Source organism: Oryzias latipes, chromosome 19 (assembly GCF_002234675.1).
Source record: "Oryzias latipes chromosome 19, ASM223467v1".
Lineage (NCBI taxonomy): Eukaryota > Metazoa > Chordata > Actinopteri > Beloniformes > Adrianichthyidae > Oryzias > Oryzias latipes.
In genome coordinates this window covers 1,661,278-1,682,980 of record NC_019877.2, presented here as the reverse complement: position 1 = coordinate 1,682,980, position 21,703 = coordinate 1,661,278, and the positions used below count along the sequence as shown (strand labels likewise).

The 21,703-nt window shown below is 42.2% G+C and overlaps 1 protein-coding gene across 1 annotated transcript in view; it reads left to right on the top strand.

Moving 5' to 3' along the window:
* Window positions 1-3,105, top strand: part of LOC101163475 (anthrax toxin receptor 1-like) — a 33,147-nt gene extending 30,042 nt beyond the window's left edge. The window contains exon 18 of the mRNA XM_023949465.1: window positions 1,269-3,105. Coding sequence (XP_023805233.1) covers window positions 1,269-1,526 — 258 coding nt within the window. The 3' untranslated portion in view covers window positions 1,527-3,105. The remainder of the gene's footprint in view (window positions 1-1,268) is intronic.
* Window positions 3,106-21,703: the final 18,598 nt, after the last annotated feature.

Genomic DNA, 21,703 nt, shown 5'->3' with positions numbered 1-21,703 from the left:
AGCTGCACAAACGGTTCTTTTTCAAGTATTTACTGTAGCTTTTAGCTCCTTTTGCAGCTGCTGCACTGATGTGAACAGCTTCACAAGATGCACACACCTTTTCAGCTTTTCCACCGCAGCTCAGCTCTGCAGTTTCAAATGCTCCAAATCCACATTCCTCTTCTCTGCCTGCAGCTTTAGCTGGGAATTAAAATCCTCAGTCTCATTTTCCGTTATGCAGACGTTTCTTCTGTGGCTCTGATCCTTCCCACTGCCTATTAGCAGGTTAGCATCATACCGTCTGCAGACCACAGGCAGCTGGAGAGCTGCTGGTTTCTATGGAAACCTCCGCCTCCGTGAACCTGCTGGAGTTTGTGGTCTGTCCGGCGTTTTATGACTTGTTTGGAATCGTGTGAATCATTGGTGAGCTTTACACCTTCCAAACGCACAGCCCTGCTTTGCCACCAACCTCATGGTTTCATTTCCATCTGGACCAGAACTTTGACGCAGAAGCACAGGCTAAGAACTTCAGGCTGGCTGGGATCATGTGGAGCAAAAAGCACAGATTTACATGTAATCCAGTGAACCGGCTGACCGTGCAAACGTGCACGGGCTCACAGAGACAGAACGTTGTGACCGTACCTTGACCTGAGCTCAACTCACTTCTTAGCCCAGATTTATGCTGCGCTGAATGTAAAAGTTCAGCCAATAAAAATTAGCTGACATTTTCATCTGATTTAGCCAACTTTTCTAATATCTGCTGCATTTTTCATTACCTTGATGTCAGAAATTAATGCAAACAAATGGGTTATATGGGTTATTTGGAAGCATAATTATTTTGTAAATGAATGATAAGTGTTTAAGATGAATGTTAAATCTAAATGTAAAATGGTAATTAAGAATCTAAATGTTAAAAACAAAAGTGTAATTTAAATATTAATATTTAACATAGGCTGGAGGCAGACATCAAATAACAAAAGTCAAAACGTCTCTTTTCGACAATAGTTTGCTCAATTTCCGTTTACGCAGATTTTCTGTGAGTCCAAAGGGTTGTGAAAGTGATGCATTTGGTGTCAAACTGCTTAACTCCACGTCAGAATCCGATGGTTTACGGTAATTGCGTAAAGGGACGGTTACGTCCCGGGCTTTGAACGTCGCATTGCACCCTAAAATCATTAATCATATCCGATCGCTGCTTTGTGGTCTTGGATCTCTGGTTAGCATTGTGAGGCAGCACCAATATGTTTTTTAAATTCCAGTATTTGACACATTTGTGCTCCTCCTTCTAGGGTCGCTGCATCAACTTCACACGAGTAAAAGACGAAGCAGCTGCCGCCAAAGCTCCACCGCGTGTCCACACCCCGACGCCACCTCCTCCGGACTACCGCCCTGCCCCCCGCAGCGTCCCCTCATTGCCCACCTCCATCAGCCCTCCAGCGCGATCGCCCCCCTCTGGCCAGTTGCCCCAGGTTCCGCCGCCATCCCGCACGCCCCCGGGGCTTCCTTGCCCTCCTCCGTCTCGCCCTCCCCCAAGCCTTCAGCTCTGAGTTCGCCTCCTATCTTCACACCTGCTTTGATATAACATTGATACTCCCTCCCCCCCCAGGACTTCCAGATTCTGTTGGAGGGTGTGGTCCTTCGTCAGGTGTTCCTCTTCCTGTGTGGGACAGACTGCCAAGTAAAACTGCCACCACCTCTCAGCCTTGGAGAGAACAAACATCTAACGATGAGCCGACCTGATGCAGTTTGACCTGACATTGTGTCTCAGACAGATGTGTGTGTGTGTGTGGGGGGGGGGGGGTTGGTTTGGGGAGAGGTTTTACTCAGTGTTTGTGAAATCAGAGAGGATTGTTGCTGGACAGCATGGGAACGTCTTCGTTAACTACTGAGTTAGGCCAAAGTTAGCATTGAGAGGACAGGAGTGGCCCGGATCCCGCTACTGGCCCGTTTCTCCATCGTTTCTTTGATCGATAGAAAGTTGTTTGAACCAATTTTGAAAGCAGTTGGAAGAGTCAGATGACTCTTGGTCCAATGAAGGTGATGATTTGAACCCTGGTCCCAGGGATTTACCATCCTGCCTGTTCTCCAGTCGTGGAAAACAAGCAGAACGGCAGATCTTTAGGACCATGGGTTTGTTGGATGTTACTTCATTTTTGTTTTATATTTTTCACACTGTTGAGTTCAAGCTTATTTTTCCCCTTTCATTTATTTTGTTTTGGATTTTTTGTGTACTCTTTTTGCATTTGCGCCTTTGCTGGTTTTATCTGGCGTACTGTTGTACGACACTCCATTATGGTGTTGTTTTTTTTTTCTTTGTTGACATTCAAAAATCAGGTTCAGGTATCTGCATTTTTACACAGTACTGATACAGTACTGATACAGTACTTTAGTAGCGTTGTGTGTATTTTATGTCTACAGTTCTATCATCACCGGTCACAACTGCAGGGCAGTTCAGAGAGCATTTAATTTATTTTACTCCATGACAGAAATACAGTGTTAGAGTATCGACAAGGCATCCCGCCAAGAGAAGGGACGCTGTTAATTATGTAGAAACAAAATAGGCAACTCTTTCAAAATAAAACACCAGCATTTATGGAATCCTCAGCTCCACAGATTTGACTGAACATCTCACATTGGTTAACCCCTGAAGAAATGAGAAAATGAGCTCTGCAATAAACTAAAAACAATCTGGATTCAGGGAGCAGAGGAAAATCACTTCAATACTTAGTTCCTTGATTATTCTCCATTTTTATTTATTTTTCAGGTTGAGGTCTTTTTTTAAAGCACATATGCCTTCAGAATTGACTCATGTTCCTCATGATTTTTTGTCTAAATATTGTCTTTTTTTATTTCTGTTGGAAAATCTGTTGCACAATTGGTGATTATTTAAAAATATGTTTTACATTCTGATTTTATCATTACTGAAACCATAAGAAGTTTTTACTTTGACATACGTGGATTCAGTTAATCCTGAAAGAACACAGGGACACATTTGAGGTCAAGTTAAATTCATTAAAATGAGTGTTTAACAGATTTCATGGCAGTACTAAAGCACATAACACCAATATATTTTCTACTTTTGGATTTGTTTTCACAATATCAATAAAGTTGACTCCTCACATTCAACTGCAGCGCTTGTATGTCATTTTGTGAAGAACATAGCACTTTATTCTTCATATTTGAGTGTTCTTGATATGAAAATTATGGAGCTTGTGCCACAAGCAAGGCAGCCCTAGATCACTCTTATGTAGAATGGCTCATTTGTACAATCGCCAGAAACACACTTTCTGTGTGTGACAAGCTTTTTGATCTCCATATTACAATAATTACTGCTTTATTTTTCTGTTTATCGTTGAAATTGTACTTAAAAGACAATATTTCGACTATAAGGTGACAATACCAAAATGGCCTTACTGAGCAGGTTCCATCAACTAAAGGCTTGTTTGCCCATTTTTGAAACAAACAACCAAGATGGCGATTAGCAAATCGGCAATCCAGTGAACCGGCTGACCGTGCAAACGTGCACGGGCTCACAGAGACAGAACGTTGTGACCGTACCTTGACCTGAGCTCAACTCACTTCTTAGCCCAGATTTATGCTGCGCTGAATGTAAAAGTTCAGCCAATAAAAATTAGCTGACATTTTCATCTGATTTAGCCAACTTTTCTAATATCTGCTGCATTTTTCATTACCTTGATGTCAGAAATTAATGCAAACAAATGGGTTATATGGGTTATTTGGAAGCATAATTATTTTGCAAATGAATGATAAGTGTTTAAGATGAATGTTAAATCTAAATGTAAAATGGTAATTAAGAATCTAAATGTTAAAAACAAAAGTGTAATTTAAATATTAATATTTAACATAGGCTGGAGGCAGACATCAAATAACAAAAGTCAAAACGTCTCTTTTCGACAATAGTTTGCTCAATTTCCGTTTACGCAGATTTTCTGTGAGTCCAAAGGGTTGTGAAAGTGATGCATTTGGTGTCAAACTGCTTAACTCCACGTCAGAATCCGATGGTTTACGGTAATTGCGTAAAGGGACGGTTACGTCCCGGGCTTTGAACGTCGCATTGCACCCTAAAATCATTAATCATATCCGATCGCTGCTTTGTGGTCTTGGATCTCTGGTTAGCATTGTGAGGCAGCACCAATATGTTTTTTAAATTCCAGTATTTGACACATTTGTGCTCCTCCTTCTAGGGTCGCTGCATCAACTTCACACGAGTAAAAGACGAAGCAGCTGCCGCCAAAGCTCCACCGCGTGTCCACACCCCGACGCCACCTCCTCCGGACTACCGCCCTGCCCCCCGCAGCGTCCCCTCATTGCCCACCTCCATCAGCCCTCCAGCGCGATCGCCCCCCTCTGGCCAGTTGCCCCAGGTTCCGCCGCCATCCCGCACGCCCCCGGGGCTTCCTTGCCCTCCTCCGTCTCGCCCTCCCCCAAGCCTTCAGCTCTGAGTTCGCCTCCTATCTTCACACCTGCTTTGATATAACATTGATACTCCCTCCCCCCCCAGGACTTCCAGATTCTGTTGGAGGGTGTGGTCCTTCGTCAGGTGTTCCTCTTCCTGTGTGGGACAGACTGCCAAGTAAAACTGCCACCACCTCTCAGCCTTGGAGAGAACAAACATCTAACGATGAGCCGACCTGATGCAGTTTGACCTGACATTGTGTCTCAGACAGATGTGTGTGTGTGTGTGTGTGTGTGGGGGGGGGGGGGGTTTGGGGAGAGGTTTTACTCAGTGTTTGTGAAATCAGAGAGGATTGTTGCTGGACAGCATGGGAACGTCTTCGTTAACTACTGAGTTAGGCCAAAGTTAGCATTGAGAGGACAGGAGTGGCCCGGATCCCGCTACTGGCCCGTTTCTCCATCGTTTCTTTGATCGATAGAAAGTTGTTTGAACCAATTTTGAAAGCAGTTGGAAGAGTCAGATGACTCTTGGTCCAATGAAGGTGATGATTTGAACCCTGGTCCCAGGGATTTACCATCCTGCCTGTTCTCCAGTCGTGGAAAACAAGCAGAACGGCAGATCTTTAGGACCATGGGTTTGTTGGATGTTACTTCATTTTTGTTTTATATTTTTCACACTGTTGAGTTCAAGCTTATTTTTCCCCTTTCATTTATTTTGTTTTGGATTTTTTGTGTACTCTTTTTGCATTTGCGCCTTTGCTGGTTTTATCTGGCGTACTGTTGTACGACACTCCATTATGGTGTTGTTTTTTTTTTCTTTGTTGACATTCAAAAATCAGGTTCAGGTATCTGCATTTTTACACAGTACTGATACAGTACTGATACAGTACTTTAGTAGCGTTGTGTGTATTTTATGTCTACAGTTCTATCATCACCGGTCACAACTGCAGGGCAGTTCAGAGAGCATTTAATTTATTTTACTCCATGACAGAAATACAGTGTTAGAGTATCGACAAGGCATCCCGCCAAGAGAAGGGACGCTGTTAATTATGTAGAAACAAAATAGGCAACTCTTTCAAAATAAAACACCAGCATTTATGGAATCCTCAGCTCCACAGATTTGACTGAACATCTCACATTGGTTAACCCCTGAAGAAATGAGAAAATGAGCTCTGCAATAAACTAAAAACAATCTGGATTCAGGGAGCAGAGGAAAATCACTTCAATACTTAGTTCCTTGATTATTCTCCATTTTTATTTATTTTTCAGGTTGAGGTCTTTTTTTAAAGCACATATGCCTTCAGAATTGACTCATGTTCCTCATGATTTTTTGTCTAAATATTGTCTTTTTTTATTTCTGTTGGAAAATCTGTTGCACAATTGGTGATTATTTAAAAATATGTTTTACATTCTGATTTTATCATTACTGAAACCATAAGAAGTTTTTACTTTGACATACGTGGATTCAGTTAATCCTGAAAGAACACAGGGACACATTTGAGGTCAAGTTAAATTCATTAAAATGAGTGTTTAACAGATTTCATGGCAGTACTAAAGCACATAACACCAATATATTTTCTACTTTTGGATTTGTTTTCACAATATCAATAAAGTTGACTCCTCACATTCAACTGCAGCGCTTGTATGTCATTTTGTGAAGAACATAGCACTTTATTCTTCATATTTGAGTGTTCTTGATATGAAAATTATGGAGCTTGTGCCACAAGCAAGGCAGCCCTAGATCACTCTTATGTAGAATGGCTCATTTGTACAATCGCCAGAAACACACTTTCTGTGTGTGACAAGCTTTTTGATCTCCATATTACAATAATTACTGCTTTATTTTTCTGTTTATCGTTGAAATTGTACTTAAAAGACAATATTTCGACTATAAGGTGACAATACCAAAATGGCCTTACTGAGCAGGTTCCATCAACTAAAGGCTTGTTTGCCCATTTTTGAAACAAACAACCAAGATGGCGATTAGCAAATCGGCAATCCAGTGAACCGGCTGACCGTGCAAACGTGCACGGGCTCACAGAGACAGAACGTTGTGACCGTACCTTGACCTGAGCTCAACTCACTTCTTAGCCCAGATTTATGCTGCGCTGAATGTAAAAGTTCAGCCAATAAAAATTAGCTGACATTTTCATCTGATTTAGCCAACTTTTCTAATATCTGCTGCATTTTTCATTACCTTGATGTCAGAAATTAATGCAAACAAATGGGTTATATGGGTTATTTGGAAGCATAATTATTTTGCAAATGAATGATAAGTGTTTAAGATGAATGTTAAATCTAAATGTAAAATGGTAATTAAGAATCTAAATGTTAAAAACAAAAGTGTAATTTAAATATTAATATTTAACATAGGCTGGAGGCAGACATCAAATAACAAAAGTCAAAACGTCTCTTTTCGACAATAGTTTGCTCAATTTCCGTTTACGCAGATTTTCTGTGAGTCCAAAGGGTTGTGAAAGTGATGCATTTGGTGTCAAACTGCTTAACTCCACGTCAGAATCCGATGGTTTACGGTAATTGCGTAAAGGGACGGTTACGTCCCGGGCTTTGAACGTCGCATTGCACCCTAAAATCATTAATCATATCCGATCGCTGCTTTGTGGTCTTGGATCTCTGGTTAGCATTGTGAGGCAGCACCAATATGTTTTTTAAATTCCAGTATTTGACACATTTGTGCTCCTCCTTCTAGGGTCGCTGCATCAACTTCACACGAGTAAAAGACGAAGCAGCTGCCGCCAAAGCTCCACCGCGTGTCCACACCCCGACGCCACCTCCTCCGGACTACCGCCCTGCCCCCCGCAGCGTCCCCTCATTGCCCACCTCCATCAGCCCTCCAGCGCGATCGCCCCCCTCTGGCCAGTTGCCCCAGGTTCCGCCGCCATCCCGCACGCCCCCGGGGCTTCCTTGCCCTCCTCCGTCTCGCCCTCCCCCAAGCCTTCAGCTCTGAGTTCGCCTCCTATCTTCACACCTGCTTTGATATAACATTGATACTCCCTCCCCCCCCAGGACTTCCAGATTCTGTTGGAGGGTGTGGTCCTTCGTCAGGTGTTCCTCTTCCTGTGTGGGACAGACTGCCAAGTAAAACTGCCACCACCTCTCAGCCTTGGAGAGAACAAACATCTAACGATGAGCCGACCTGATGCAGTTTGACCTGACATTGTGTCTCAGACAGATGTGTGTGTGTGTGTGTGTGTGTGTGGGGGGGGGGGGGGGGTTTGGGGAGAGGTTTTACTCAGTGTTTGTGAAATCAGAGAGGATTGTTGCTGGACAGCATGGGAACGTCTTCGTTAACTACTGAGTTAGGCCAAAGTTAGCATTGAGAGGACAGGAGTGGCCCGGATCCCGCTACTGGCCCGTTTCTCCATCGTTTCTTTGATCGATAGAAAGTTGTTTGAACCAATTTTGAAAGCAGTTGGAAGAGTCAGATGACTCTTGGTCCAATGAAGGTGATGATTTGAACCCTGGTCCCAGGGATTTACCATCCTGCCTGTTCTCCAGTCGTGGAAAACAAGCAGAACGGCAGATCTTTAGGACCATGGGTTTGTTGGATGTTACTTCATTTTTGTTTTATATTTTTCACACTGTTGAGTTCAAGCTTATTTTTCCCCTTTCATTTATTTTGTTTTGGATTTTTTGTGTACTCTTTTTGCATTTGCGCCTTTGCTGGTTTTATCTGGCGTACTGTTGTACGACACTCCATTATGGTGTTGTTTTTTTTTTCTTTGTTGACATTCAAAAATCAGGTTCAGGTATCTGCATTTTTACACAGTACTGATACAGTACTGATACAGTACTTTAGTAGCGTTGTGTGTATTTTATGTCTACAGTTCTATCATCACCGGTCACAACTGCAGGGCAGTTCAGAGAGCATTTAATTTATTTTACTCCATGACAGAAATACAGTGTTAGAGTATCGACAAGGCATCCCGCCAAGAGAAGGGACGCTGTTAATTATGTAGAAACAAAATAGGCAACTCTTTCAAAATAAAACACCAGCATTTATGGAATCCTCAGCTCCACAGATTTGACTGAACATCTCACATTGGTTAACCCCTGAAGAAATGAGAAAATGAGCTCTGCAATAAACTAAAAACAATCTGGATTCAGGGAGCAGAGGAAAATCACTTCAATACTTAGTTCCTTGATTATTCTCCATTTTTATTTATTTTTCAGGTTGAGGTCTTTTTTTAAAGCACATATGCCTTCAGAATTGACTCATGTTCCTCATGATTTTTTGTCTAAATATTGTCTTTTTTTATTTCTGTTGGAAAATCTGTTGCACAATTGGTGATTATTTAAAAATATGTTTTACATTCTGATTTTATCATTACTGAAACCATAAGAAGTTTTTACTTTGACATACGTGGATTCAGTTAATCCTGAAAGAACACAGGGACACATTTGAGGTCAAGTTAAATTCATTAAAATGAGTGTTTAACAGATTTCATGGCAGTACTAAAGCACATAACACCAATATATTTTCTACTTTTGGATTTGTTTTGACAATATCAATAAAGTTGACTCCTCACATTCAACTGCAGCGCTTGTATGTCATTTTGTGAAGAACATAGCACTTTATTCTTCATATTTGAGTGTTCTTGATATGAAAATTATGGAGCTTGTGCCACAAGCAAGGCAGCCCTAGATCACTCTTATGTAGAATGGCTCATTTTTACAATCGCCAGAAACACACTTTCTGTGTGTGACAAGCTTTTTGATCTCCATATTACAATAATTACTGCTTTATTTTTCTGTTTATCGTTGAAATTGTACTTAAAAGACAATATTTCGACTATAAGGTGACAATACCAAAATGGCCTTACTGAGCAGGTTCCATCAACTAAAGGCTTGTTTGCCCATTTTTGAAACAAACAACCAAGATGGCGATGAGCAAATCGGCATGATAAAGCCATAGACCCAAATATTGTTTTTTTAATGGAGATAATTTTTAACCAAATTTAAGAAATGAAAACAATCAGGTTGAATGTTTGGTGTTCTTATTGTGAGGAGATTGCTCCTGTTCAAAACTGCAAGTAAATAAATTCATATTATCTCATTAAAGTTTTACTTGGAACTAGGATGTGGCAAAAGAAATGTGGCCATCACCAGGTTATTTAATTTATGGTACAAGCTAACAAAAAACAAATATCCAAAAAAAGTTTAGTAGTGACTGGAAAGCAACAATATTGAGCTTTTATCTGCTTTTACACTCACAAAACAACAGAAATGCAAATGTTTAATGCTACAGTCGCAAATAATGGTGCCACCACGCAATGGAGAGGCAAGATCATTGGTATAGTTATGAATGTAGACGGCAGCAGTCAAGCGGGGAGGACGCCGTTATGAAATCAGCTGTGCGGCCACAGTGCGGTGGATCACCAGCCAGACAGCGACCATCCATTTCAAGTACCACCAGCTGCACGGTTGCTGGAGTCATTTAAAAAGGGGACCAAAAACGTACACATTTTTAGACAACATGCCAAGAACAACAAGAAACCCAGCGAGGGCAAAGCCCCAGCACCCAAGAAAATGAAGATCCAAGCGGTCCAACAACAGCAGGACTCATCATCGGATGAAGCACCAATGCAGCATCAGTGCCGTCCACCCATTTGGACCCACGGTGGCCAGGATCTCCAGATTGACATCCAGGTTTGCCGGGCCCCCGGCCCATCTCAACAGCCCTGGTCATGCTGCAGTGCACATGCTGCTACTGTGCGATTTCTAACAATGAACAGGGGCAGGGCTGGACTACCACCCTCCATGGCTGGAGGGTGGTAGTCATAAATTGGCCAATAATCAGGCGATTTTGGGACACTTTGAGGCCCTCCTATCAGTTTCATTGTTGCGCTGCTGCCTTCCTGCCCCCGCCGGCCATTGGACTTCCACTGCACGACCTCTAAATGTGCCCAGTCGGACATTGACCAATGTAAATTGTCAGATCTCCGTAATACTTTTACTTTTTTTAAAACCTCAGCAGCCACCACCTCCTGATAACAAATGCTGCAGTGCGGCCACCGGCTGCCCAGCTGTGGCATTTTAGGAACGTCCGTAGTCTAAATCAAGAGTTTTTCTGAAGCCTTCAAGCGTCTGTTAACACCTTTTGTTTAAAAATCAAACTTTACTGAAAGAGTTTTTAAAATATTCTAGTAATATAAAAATGATCAAGCCTGAATTGTCCATGTGAGCTTCATGAGTGTCATAGTTGTGGGGAATTCTGGGCCTTTTCTCTTTTGCATGTAAAGTGTATGTGTGGGATGTTAAAAGTACAATTAAATGTGAAAAATGGAAAAAATTAGCTTCTGTACAAAATGCTTACTCTTACATTTTGATGCATTTGTTAGAGTAAGATTGGTTTTTTTTTGTAATTCCTGTATTGTCCCAAATTCCTCAAAAAACCACCAAAGATTTATAGTTTTTTTCTCCATGGCAACCAATAGACACCATGGAATGCATGTTATATTTGTAAAACAAGTCTATAAAGCATAAAAAAGGGTCAAAGGTTTATTTAGTTTGGCAAGTGAAATCTTAGTTTACAGCAGCACTTTCTAAACTCTGCGGCCTTCAACAGAAACATGAATTTTTTCCCCACATTATCGTCAAACTGGCAGAAAACCCCAAGTTTGATCTTTTTGCATCTCAGAAACAAATAAACCGAAGGGATAGAATAATGATTCTGCTGCTGCACCACAACAATCCCCTTGATGCTGAAAAGTCCTGGTTATGTTCTGGTTTGTAGATATTCAGACAATATTTGCGGCAAGCAAATTCCTGAAGTACCACCAAGGAGCAGACGAGCCCGAAGGCTGCAAAACCTCTGTGAACATGTTATGAGAGGATTTTCATTGCCACACAACTGCACACAAAATATAGAGATCTAATAAAAGACGGAGGAGCTGATGATTCTGACGTAAGTCTGATTGGCTTTAATGGTCAAGAGGTGACATGTTTACGGCTAATTGTTCGCAATCTTTCTGATCTTTTCTCCAAGTGGGAAAAACCGAGGCCTGTAGGAATGTGCTGATGGCTGAATGTCTTGGTCTCACACTTCACACATGCACGCAGACTCCCACATACACACAGAATTTCCCCGGCATTCAATGGATTTTTTTCTATTTTACAACATAACCAGTATTTTTTTTTACTTGTCCTGTCCAACAGCTGGGCAGACAGATGAGAGCTGAAGGCCTCTTGTGTTGGACATATTTTACTTCAACAACAGGGGTTATGACTCTACTGACAAACCAGAGGTATGTCTGCATAAACCCCTTTTGTAATATGAGGCCAAACTTTATTGATTTTAATCAAAATCTTTTGTGATGGAGCAGATGCAAAAGGAAAGGAGGGAAGAAGAGAGAGGGATATTAGAGTGGGGGGATAGGAGGGTGATAATAGGAGGGGAGGGGGGTAAAACCATGAAGCAGCATAAAGCAACAAGTTTCTGGATGTTTATCATTACGGTCAGGTTCAGATGTAAAACAAATTTAGAAGGGGCGGGGCCTGTCCACACACACACTCAAATGTTACAAACATACCTGTTGGCTCCAAAAAATGTCAACATGTACACAATACAGATAATGTTCCCACATGCATACTTATGCATTCAAACCAAATAGTGTGAATCATTTCATTCAATCACACAAACTATTTGTGCAAAGGTGAGCTAAAACCTATGCTCAAGTGAGTCTTTATGTTTTTCTAAAATGGATGTTGGAATGTAAAAAGGAGGGAGAGTGCCCAGTCATCCCCACACCAAGACCCCCGCCGCCCCAGCTGCGGCAGCCAGAACTACCCAACGCCACACGGCAGCAGGTAGAGAACAACAGCCCCCTGGGCAATCACATCCGCCACCCAGGCCATGACCAGCAGGACCGCCGGGGGGCCCCCAGATCCAGAGAGCAGGGAGGCATGGGGGAAGCCCCCCTGCCGCGCCGGGAGTGCCCAATGCACGGCCCCGCCCCAGAAGAGCGCCCACAGCCCCAGGCGAGCACCTCATCCCCACCCAGGAGTTCTGGGCATGCCCCCGCCCCAACCCCAGGTACGAGCCAGGACCCCTCAAAGAAGACCCGCCCGCGCTCCAGGCAGCCACCCACTCAGCAGCCACCCACCCGGCCCATGGTTGGTCTAGGAAGGAGCAAGGCAGGGGCCAGCCGCCCCCGCCCAGGAGGAGGGCACCCAGGAGAAGAGGGGGTCCACAAGAAGTGTTGTAAACATGGCCCGACCAGGCTCAGCCACAGTTGGAAATTTGGCGAGGCCCAGCACTCAGGGGCAGGGACCAGGACCCACACCACAGGGACATGGACACCCCCCGGCTCAGGTGTGATGTTATCCCCGGCTCTTGGCCTTGCCAGAAAGCTCAGGGATCCTTCTCCCTGCGTGAAGAGAGGGCTGCCAGGCCCAGGAAGCCAGCACCCAGGGAACACGGCTGCCCTTGCCAAGGGCCCAGTCCCCCCTAACCAGCATCTTAATCTTGATGCCCAACTTAAACCCCAAACCAACACCTTTTGCCTCATTTGCCCTACACCTAAGCAGAGGCCTGTAAATTGTTTTTTTTATGGATGAAACCAAATGTCCCCAATAGCCTGTTAGTCCTCATAGGTTGGTGAGTACACCAGAGATGGTCCTGACAAAGTACTAAAAACAAGTTCGCACACAAACACAGGGTTCAAGATTATTACTGTATTATGTGTCATTTTTTGACAAGTTTGTGTAAAATCAAGTTGAAATCATTCAAAGCTGTTTTGTAACCTATTCAACACAGTAGGTTTTTAAATATAAATTACCACAAGAGGGCGTATCTTTTTTATAGAAGTCAGTTAACATGTATTAAAAAATATACAGATAAGTGTAACTATAGGAACTGGAGTTCAGATATAAATGATCAAAGTCTTCAATTTGATAGCTTGGCCAAATTATTTCAAAATTAATTTCTTGAGTTACCTTTTAAAACTTTTATTTAATTCAAATTCAACTTTATTCATGTAGCACTTTCCCTGCTAAAAAGGTTGTATATCTCAAAGTGCTTTACATGACATAAATAATAACAAAAAATAAAAACAACAAATAAAAACCCTACACACATACACATTCCACAAATACAAGGAAAATAAATCAAATTAAATATTAACAAAATGAACAAAATCTAATTAAATGTGAAAACTATTTAAAAGCTATATAGTTTTTCTGGAAAACCTCCACAGTGGATTAAGCCCTCACATCCCCAGGCAGGCTGTTCCACAGGTGAGGTCCACGGTGCTGACATGTGGCCTTGCCGTGAGTTTTTGTTCTGACCTGCGAACCACCAGCAGACCAGCACCTGTGGATCTGGGGGGGTCTGGGAGGGTCATAAACTAAAAGTAAATCTGATTATTTTTAAAAAGAAGGTCAAATTTCATTTAAGCTTTAATAAACTTGCAAAATAAATTTAAAATCTATCCTAAAGCTTGCTGGGAGAAAATTAGAATTTGCAACAAAAAAGAAGTCTATTAAGGATGTTTATGTTTTTTTAAGTTAAAATACTAAATTTGGACCAAACTGTTACAGTGTAGATTAGTTCACTTATGTGGTGTTTCAGCAAAAAGTAATTGAAACACAAAAAAAACTTTTAAAAAATTATAAGAAGCAGCAAAAGGATCGAATTCGGCCTGCTGTCTACTCCCCAGTTTAGGTTTGTTAAAATGCAGACTCTTATTTCACATAAATATTTCTTATCTGCCAGCTGAAATTTACTTTACTTATCTTTATATCTGCTAATAACAGAAAAATGAATCCCATACAAACAAAATAACAAAAACTAAGTTAGTATCAACTATCGTGCAGAAAAAGAAAACGACCATGTGTACGGGGGAGGGGCACAAAAAGGGTCAAGTACTGATAGATTTTTTGATGTATTTCTAAAACTTCAAGTCGTTTTTTTTTTTTTGTATTTATTTATTTATTTTAGCTCTGGTCTGGATATTGCTTCTTGTTAAAAGTAATGTAAAATATAAACTGATATAAATGTAGAGCTGATGCTCAAACATACATAATCAGATGTAAAATAGACACGTTTGAAGCTGTGAGGGAGAGGAGGACTTTAAATAAGATCGTATCCATCATGGATAATCCGGAGCATCCTCTACATCCTGGTCTTGATGGTCAGCAGAGCTCCTTCTCCAATAGGGTAACGTCACACCCACAGCTACAGGAGATCTTTCCTACCTCACTCCATTGGACTCTATAACTTATCTATTTGCAATAGATAAACTCATTTAAGGTCTGTCTGTTTCTCACCAGAGCTGTCATGCAATACAACTGTTTTTCACTGATGTTTCTTTCTGATTGATTATTCTGTTCTCTGTTGTTTGTATGTTTGTATCTTGAGGCCAACGCTGACGCTGCAACAACCCAATTTCCAAGCTGGGATCAATAAAGTATCTTTATCTTATCTACATGAAGCAATTCAGGATTAAAAACACAATAAGAACGCAACAAGGAGGTAAATGGAACTGGAAGTAAACAAAATCAAATCAAAAATACTACGCTGATTGCAAAGATACAAAAAGTGACGTGGAATTTTAAAATACTTGACAGGATTAATAATCTAATAGCCTCAGGGGAAAATTAAAATACCTAAGAACAGCTAATAAAGATTCTTCAAACACTGAATATGGCTCTTTTTTATTCAATGTCACTGATTACAGAATACTTGTTTTTGTAGGTTGATGGACAGAGGGTCCTGTAAAAAAAAAATTTACTCTGGATCAGAACATCTGCTGCCCTTCCAAGTCTTGTTTTTTCCATCACTGGCGGCCTCTTTGGGGAGATTGGAAACCCCCAGGTCGTCCCATAAAGGCTGCTGCTGAATCACATTTCTGTAAAAGCTGAATGCTGAAATGATTTATGACATAACGCTTCCCAGCAGGATCCCGTTTCACCTCCATTTCAATTGAAGTTTTTTTCTCAATTTATTTTTCTAGTTCCAGGGATAAAGCGGCAAATTTGATCCAGAGTTTATGATCACATATGAGGTAAATACACAGAAATGTCAACAAACTTTGTTTGGACAGGCCACATGGTTTCGTAGGAAACTAGATTTTTTTCTTATTATTTTTTTCCAGCCAATATTCAGTGGAATCGCATCACATTTCTTCAAACAGCTGTTTTTTTTGTTTGTTTCTTACCAGTCGATGATCGAGAAAGAGAAATAAGAAAGAAATAAGAAAACTTTAATTCTCTGGTTATTAACATTAACACACGACCTTCCTGAATATTTGAAAAACTGTATTTGTATAACTGCAGACTCTGAAACCAGAGGTAGGAAGAAGTGCCTTTGCTTTTCTAAATTTGCCCAAAGTGCGAAAAATAACTTTGCTCCATAGACTTCTTGAAAAAGTTGTATTTTGCTGTTTTTGTCTAATTCAGAATGCTTTAAACAGAGAAATGAAATGTTTTCATAAAGACTAGAAACAGCTAATTTGATAAGTTGTGTTCCTTTTTTTAAAGTCTGGACACAGAAGTGTAAACCTGAAGAGAACGCTATTAGCAGAAATGATTTCACGTTTATATTTAGGCTATTGCGATTCAAATCACATCAAATTGGTTTCTCTGAAGTCAATTCGGTTGCTATTTCTCCCGATATGTAGGCCGCCATGTTGGAGCCAGGCGTCATCAGTAAACAGTGATGGGTTTGAGTCAGTCTGAGTTTCTATGGTAACTTCTTTTACCAATCAGGAGTGAGTTTGTTGTAGGGCCACACCCCTTCCACTCGGTTGAATCCAACTACTTTTATTAAGGCATCTGATTGGTCAGTTTATAACTTCAATAACTTACACTACAGAAATAAATTCATAAAAAATAAGAGCACTATTAAGGACGTAAAAAAAAAGGTATCCAACCAAAAACGATTCTTCTGACCAATGAAATACTGAGTAACAGCTGTTTATTTATCTATAGAGGTCTATTTTGAGGATTTTGAGAGAACTTCATGTTTGGAATTCCAAGGGGGCGGGGCCAGTCAGTGTAGTTCTCACATACAGTCAATACTTTGAAGTCAAGATCAAAATGGTTTTTCCATCGTGACGCAACATTGCAGCAACAAAATCTACTTCTAATGATTATGTTTGATAAAAACAGGCTCATTTCTATCCATCCAATGTAAAAAAAAATTGATCTGAATAAAGAAATACTCATAAATGCAATTTTAATCTTATAGTAATTCTTTTTATGTGTCCTCCATCATGAGAAAAGGTCACAGGAACATATTAAAAACATTAATTTCATTGGAGTATTGTGAAAAAATGACTACATTGATGGATGGATGGAGGTATGGATGAATGGATGGATGGATGAATGGAGGGAGGGAGGGAGGGAGGGGGGGTGAATGGATGGATGGATGGATGGAGGGAGGGAGGGAAAGAGGGAGGGGGGGTGAATGGATGGAGGGAGGGAGGGAGGGAGGGAGGGAGGGAGGGGGGGTGAATGGATGGATGGATGGATGGATGGAGGGATGGATGGATAAATAGAGGGAGGGAGGGAGGGAGGGAGGGGGGGTGAATGGATGGATGGATGGATGGATGGATGGATAGATGGATGAATGGATGGATGGATGGATGGATGGATGAATGGAGGGAGGGAGGGAGGGAGGGAGGGGGGTGAATGGATGGATGGATGGATGAATAGATGATGGATGGATAAATGGAGGGAGGGGGGGATGAATGGATTGATGGATGAATGGATGGATGGATGGACGGATGGATGGATGGATAGATGGATGGATGGATGAATGGATGAATGGATTGATAGATGGATGGAAGGATGGATGGATAGATGGATGGAGGGAGGGAGGGAGGGAGGGAGGGAGGGAGGGAGGGAGGGGGGCGAATGGATGGATGGATGGATGAATGGATGGATGGATGGATAAATGGAGGGAGGGGGGGATGAATGGATAGATGGAGGGAGGGAGGGATGGATGGATGCATGCATGGATGGATGGATGGACGGATGGATAGATGGACGCACAGTTACGATGCCCAGCATTCTGTCCCATAAGTGATTTGTAATAATTTTCAATTGAAAAGCTAAAAGTTAAATTTACTGTAATTCAGTTGATTATAATTTATGTGGGATAAAACATCTACCTACAACTTTTTTTACATAAATTAAAGGGAAAAAAACGTTTTATTTTATTTTAAAATTAAGTCATAAATATTTAGCAAACTTCAATAAATAAATAGAATTCCTGTAAGACGGACATCATCTGCTCATCATTCCATTTCTGTTTGAAGGGAAGGTGTAATTAGATAACACAGCCCTCTGAGAGGACTGTTGGTGTGATTTCGCGCCATATAAACACAATTAAATTGAATTAGATATCTGCCACATTTCCGTCACAACACAAGAATTCCTATTGTTTTGACTGATGTCAGTTCTGGAGAACCGTCCAGCTCGAGAAAGAAGAGAAGCCTTATTGTCATGGTGAAATTACAAGCCACTTCAAATGGAGCGTAGCTCAGCAAAAGAATACATTTAGTGTTTTTTCCTGGCTTGGAGGTTTGGTTTCGTCGTCTTTCAGTTCTCGTCTTCTGGTTCTAAAGTTACACAAATAAATAAAACCTCAGAGGAACTGCATGATGGGATATTTCAAAACTTGGTCAGTTGTTGTCTAATTACTGATCACGAGTCGGTCTGAGCCTCTGTAAAAGCTCATGTTTTGGCAGCCTGTTGATCTGCATCCGTCAGATGTGTGAAAACTCCCAAACCAATCCGGGGCGGGTTCTACAACTATTTTCAAAGTATTTGGATCCAATCTTCACAAGAAATAATGTGTGTCTAATAATGAAAAGACATTAGTGAGGTCAGAAAAGCAGCACAGTCAGAAACCAAAGCCAACAAAACAGAAATTGGGTTTCTTTAAAAAAAGAAAAACCTTGAGCAAACATTTCTTTTTATGAATGTAACTCCTACCGAGGACGGCTCCAACAGTCCAAAACACTAAATTACCTTTGAACAGTGAAAGTGTTACAGAAACAGTCAATGTTCTTGATGAAGTCAGGATTCCTGTCAGAGAAGCTCCCCTCACTCCACAACCTTCAAGTAAAGCTTGATTACAGAATGAATATTCAACCAATGACGTTCTAGCACAGAATACTTCCATCCATCCATCCATCCATCTTCCTCTGCTTATCCGGGACCGGGTCGCGGGGGCAGCAGTCTAAGCAGAGATGCCCAGACTTCCCTCACCCCAGCCACTTCCTCCAGCTCCTCTAGGGGAACCCCGAGGCGTTCCCAGGCCAGCAGAGAGACATGGTCTCTCCAGCGTGTCCTGGGTCTTCCCCGGGGCCTCCGCCCAGTGGGACATGCCCGGAACACCTCTCCAGGGAGGCGTCCAGGAGGCATCCGGACTACATGCCCAAGCCACCTCAACTGGCTCCTTTCGATGTGGAGGAGAAGCGGTTCTACTCAGAGCTCCCCGCGGGTGGCCGAGCTTCTCACCCTATCTCTAAGGGAGCGCCCCGCCACCCCACGGAGGAAGCTCATTTCAGCCGCTTGTATTCGGGATCTCGTTCTTTCGGTCATGACCCATAGCTCATGACCATAGGTGAGTATTGGAACGAAGATCGACCGGTAAATTGAGAGCTTTGCTTTTCGGCTCAGCTCTCTCTTCACCACGGACCGATACAGCGCCCGCATAACTACGGACACCGCTCCGATCCGCCTGTCAATCTCACGCTCCGGTCTTCCCTCACTCGTGAACAGGACCCCCAGATATTTAAACTTCTCCACCTGGGGTAAGGATACTCCACCCACCGAGAGATGGCAAGCTACCTTTCTCCGGTCAGAGAATACTTGTGTCAGTTAAATAGGATTTAAGCCGTAGTCACATGCACCCGTACAGGAGGTTGGGTGTTGCAGGTTTTCCAGGTCGATGGAAGGTCGTAGAGAGGAGTAGCTGCATCGTAAGGGGGAGTCTAGGCGTGTCTCGCAGTTTATTTCAAGACTCGTATGACCACCTCATTGGACATCGTGAAAATGGAACGTACCATTGTCGTGCATGTGGTAGGTGTTTTGTGAAGTATCTGTAGGGTTAATAGACGTTAAACCCACGTACAGGTGATGCTGTCGTACGGCGTCCTCACGCCACACTCTAGTCATTGGTAAGGTGTGGCTCCTTACTGACCATGCACAATGCTGCATGCATGGGCTGCACACAAGTATTTTACGAAGTTGAAAAAATAAAAATCCGTAAAACACCCCTGCGTCTTGCTTACTTCACTCTTGCGTATTGTATACGATCACTACAACCTGCCGCCCACAGCATCTCCTTAGAAAGAATTTACATGAACATTTTCTCTCTGCAGGTTGACTGAACAGTCTACAACCTTGATATTTCGTACACGTTTGATCATTTTGACCACCCAACACGTGAGAACATTTGGGATGAAGGCATCATCACATGTACATGTACAAAGGCACATGATTTCTTCACTCTGCACTCCATGTTCCTTTAAACAGTGTTGTTTGAAGATGCTAATTTCTATTTCTTTTTATTTGCTTTATGTTTTGTTGAGGTTGCAAATGAAGATGAGAGCCAGATGATCGATGAAGGTATTAACCACTTACTCAGGCAGAGAATCACTTCATTGAAAAGTTTCTGGTGTCCAAGAATGAACGCAGTTTCAAAAGAATTAAACATTTTTTTAAATGCTTGGATTTGAGAGAAGCTCTGTCAATAATTGCTGCTATTTTCTAAAACATCTCTAGAGAATCTGTGCTACAGAGAACAAAGCCTCTATTCGTAACCCAGGCTTTACCCACGTCCCAACACATGCCGGGTTATAGGTCCTTTCTGACCAAAGAAGGTTCTGTGGGAGAGTTTTGTTAGATGCATCAAAGATTTTTGTGTGAAAAAGTTTCAGCTACAGGTTTCCAGTCAGTGATCTAATTTATTGGCCTCACCTATCAGCTTCCCTGAAGGGTGGGGGGTGGGGGGGGTCTTACTTTGACAGGCACTTAATGCTCTCCAGACCAATGACGGATCCGTCTAAGCCACAGTCTGAGAAAAGCTCGGCATTCTGATTGGCTGCAGGGAAATGAGGAGTTGGTCTCTTTGGGTCTCGTACCGAAGAGGAACAGAAAGCGGGAGTTGGACAGATGGGGGTGCTGCAGACCCAACGGGGGGTCATTCATGGTTATTGTGAACTACAGCTTTAAATGTGTATAACTAACAGTTATGAAAGAGGTTTTCAAATAAAGCCTCCATGCAGGATTGTGGGTTCTGAAATGAAAAGCTGGAGATCTGCGTTGCACCAAAATCTATCATGAAAGATGCTGCAATGACCAGAGGGGGGGGGCCACAGGTGAGTTTGCTGAAGTCCCAAATCTTTTAATCAAAATGCGTTCCAACTTTTTACGTTGTCGTGTTGTTGCTGGTTCTCTGTGAGTTAACGCTAAAACTGTAGGTGGAGGAGGCCAAGAACAGAACCCTGTGGAACACCAAGACGGATCATTGACATTTACATAAACAAGAACAATGAAAAGCCCTGATGGCTCCTCCCCCCGTGACCTTGTGGGTCAAGAGGACCCTACCTGCCATGCCAATCCTTGGAGCGTTGCCCCATCTTTCCCCCTTCAACATACGTGGTCAGTCGGGTCGCGGGGTAATCGGGTTTACGGGAGAAGGTGTTAGGTAACTCACTGCTGCGCTTAAATGAGACGCAGGTAAGAGTCGGGTAAGCAGGGCGGGAATGTGCGGATAATCTGCTCTTTGTTCACATGGATCCATGAGCTGGGCTTTAGGTTCAAAGGTTCTGACTTTGTGATTCTGGACGACGCGTGTAGACGACGAAAACAAAAATGTGGTCAAGAACAGTCAGAAGCAAACTCAACTGTGAGGAAAAGGTCTAAAAATCAGAGATTTGCTAGGAGAAAATACAGTTTTGGATGGTCTAGTCCACCTTTGTGGATGGAGGAGCTGAGGAGTTCATCTGAATCCCAGTCAGTGTTGGTTTGGGGGTGTCAGAAGGCCAGAGCAGAGTCCTGAACAGCGTGCAGTGCATCTTTGTGTTGATCTGAATGCTTCACTTCTTACCTGCTGGGAAGTAGATGTTCCCGTTTCCCAATCCTAACTTCCATTTTTCTCTCAGAATTTAAAAGGTCAATCTCTGAATATCTGAGGATGTCTTTTTCCTGATGTCGTGTGATCTGGTGCATAAGACTAATACATGTTTCGCCAAAATAGAACAAAAAAAATGAGTAAATGCTATAATCAGAATTGTAGATGGACAACAGAAGGAGGCTGACAACAGAACCC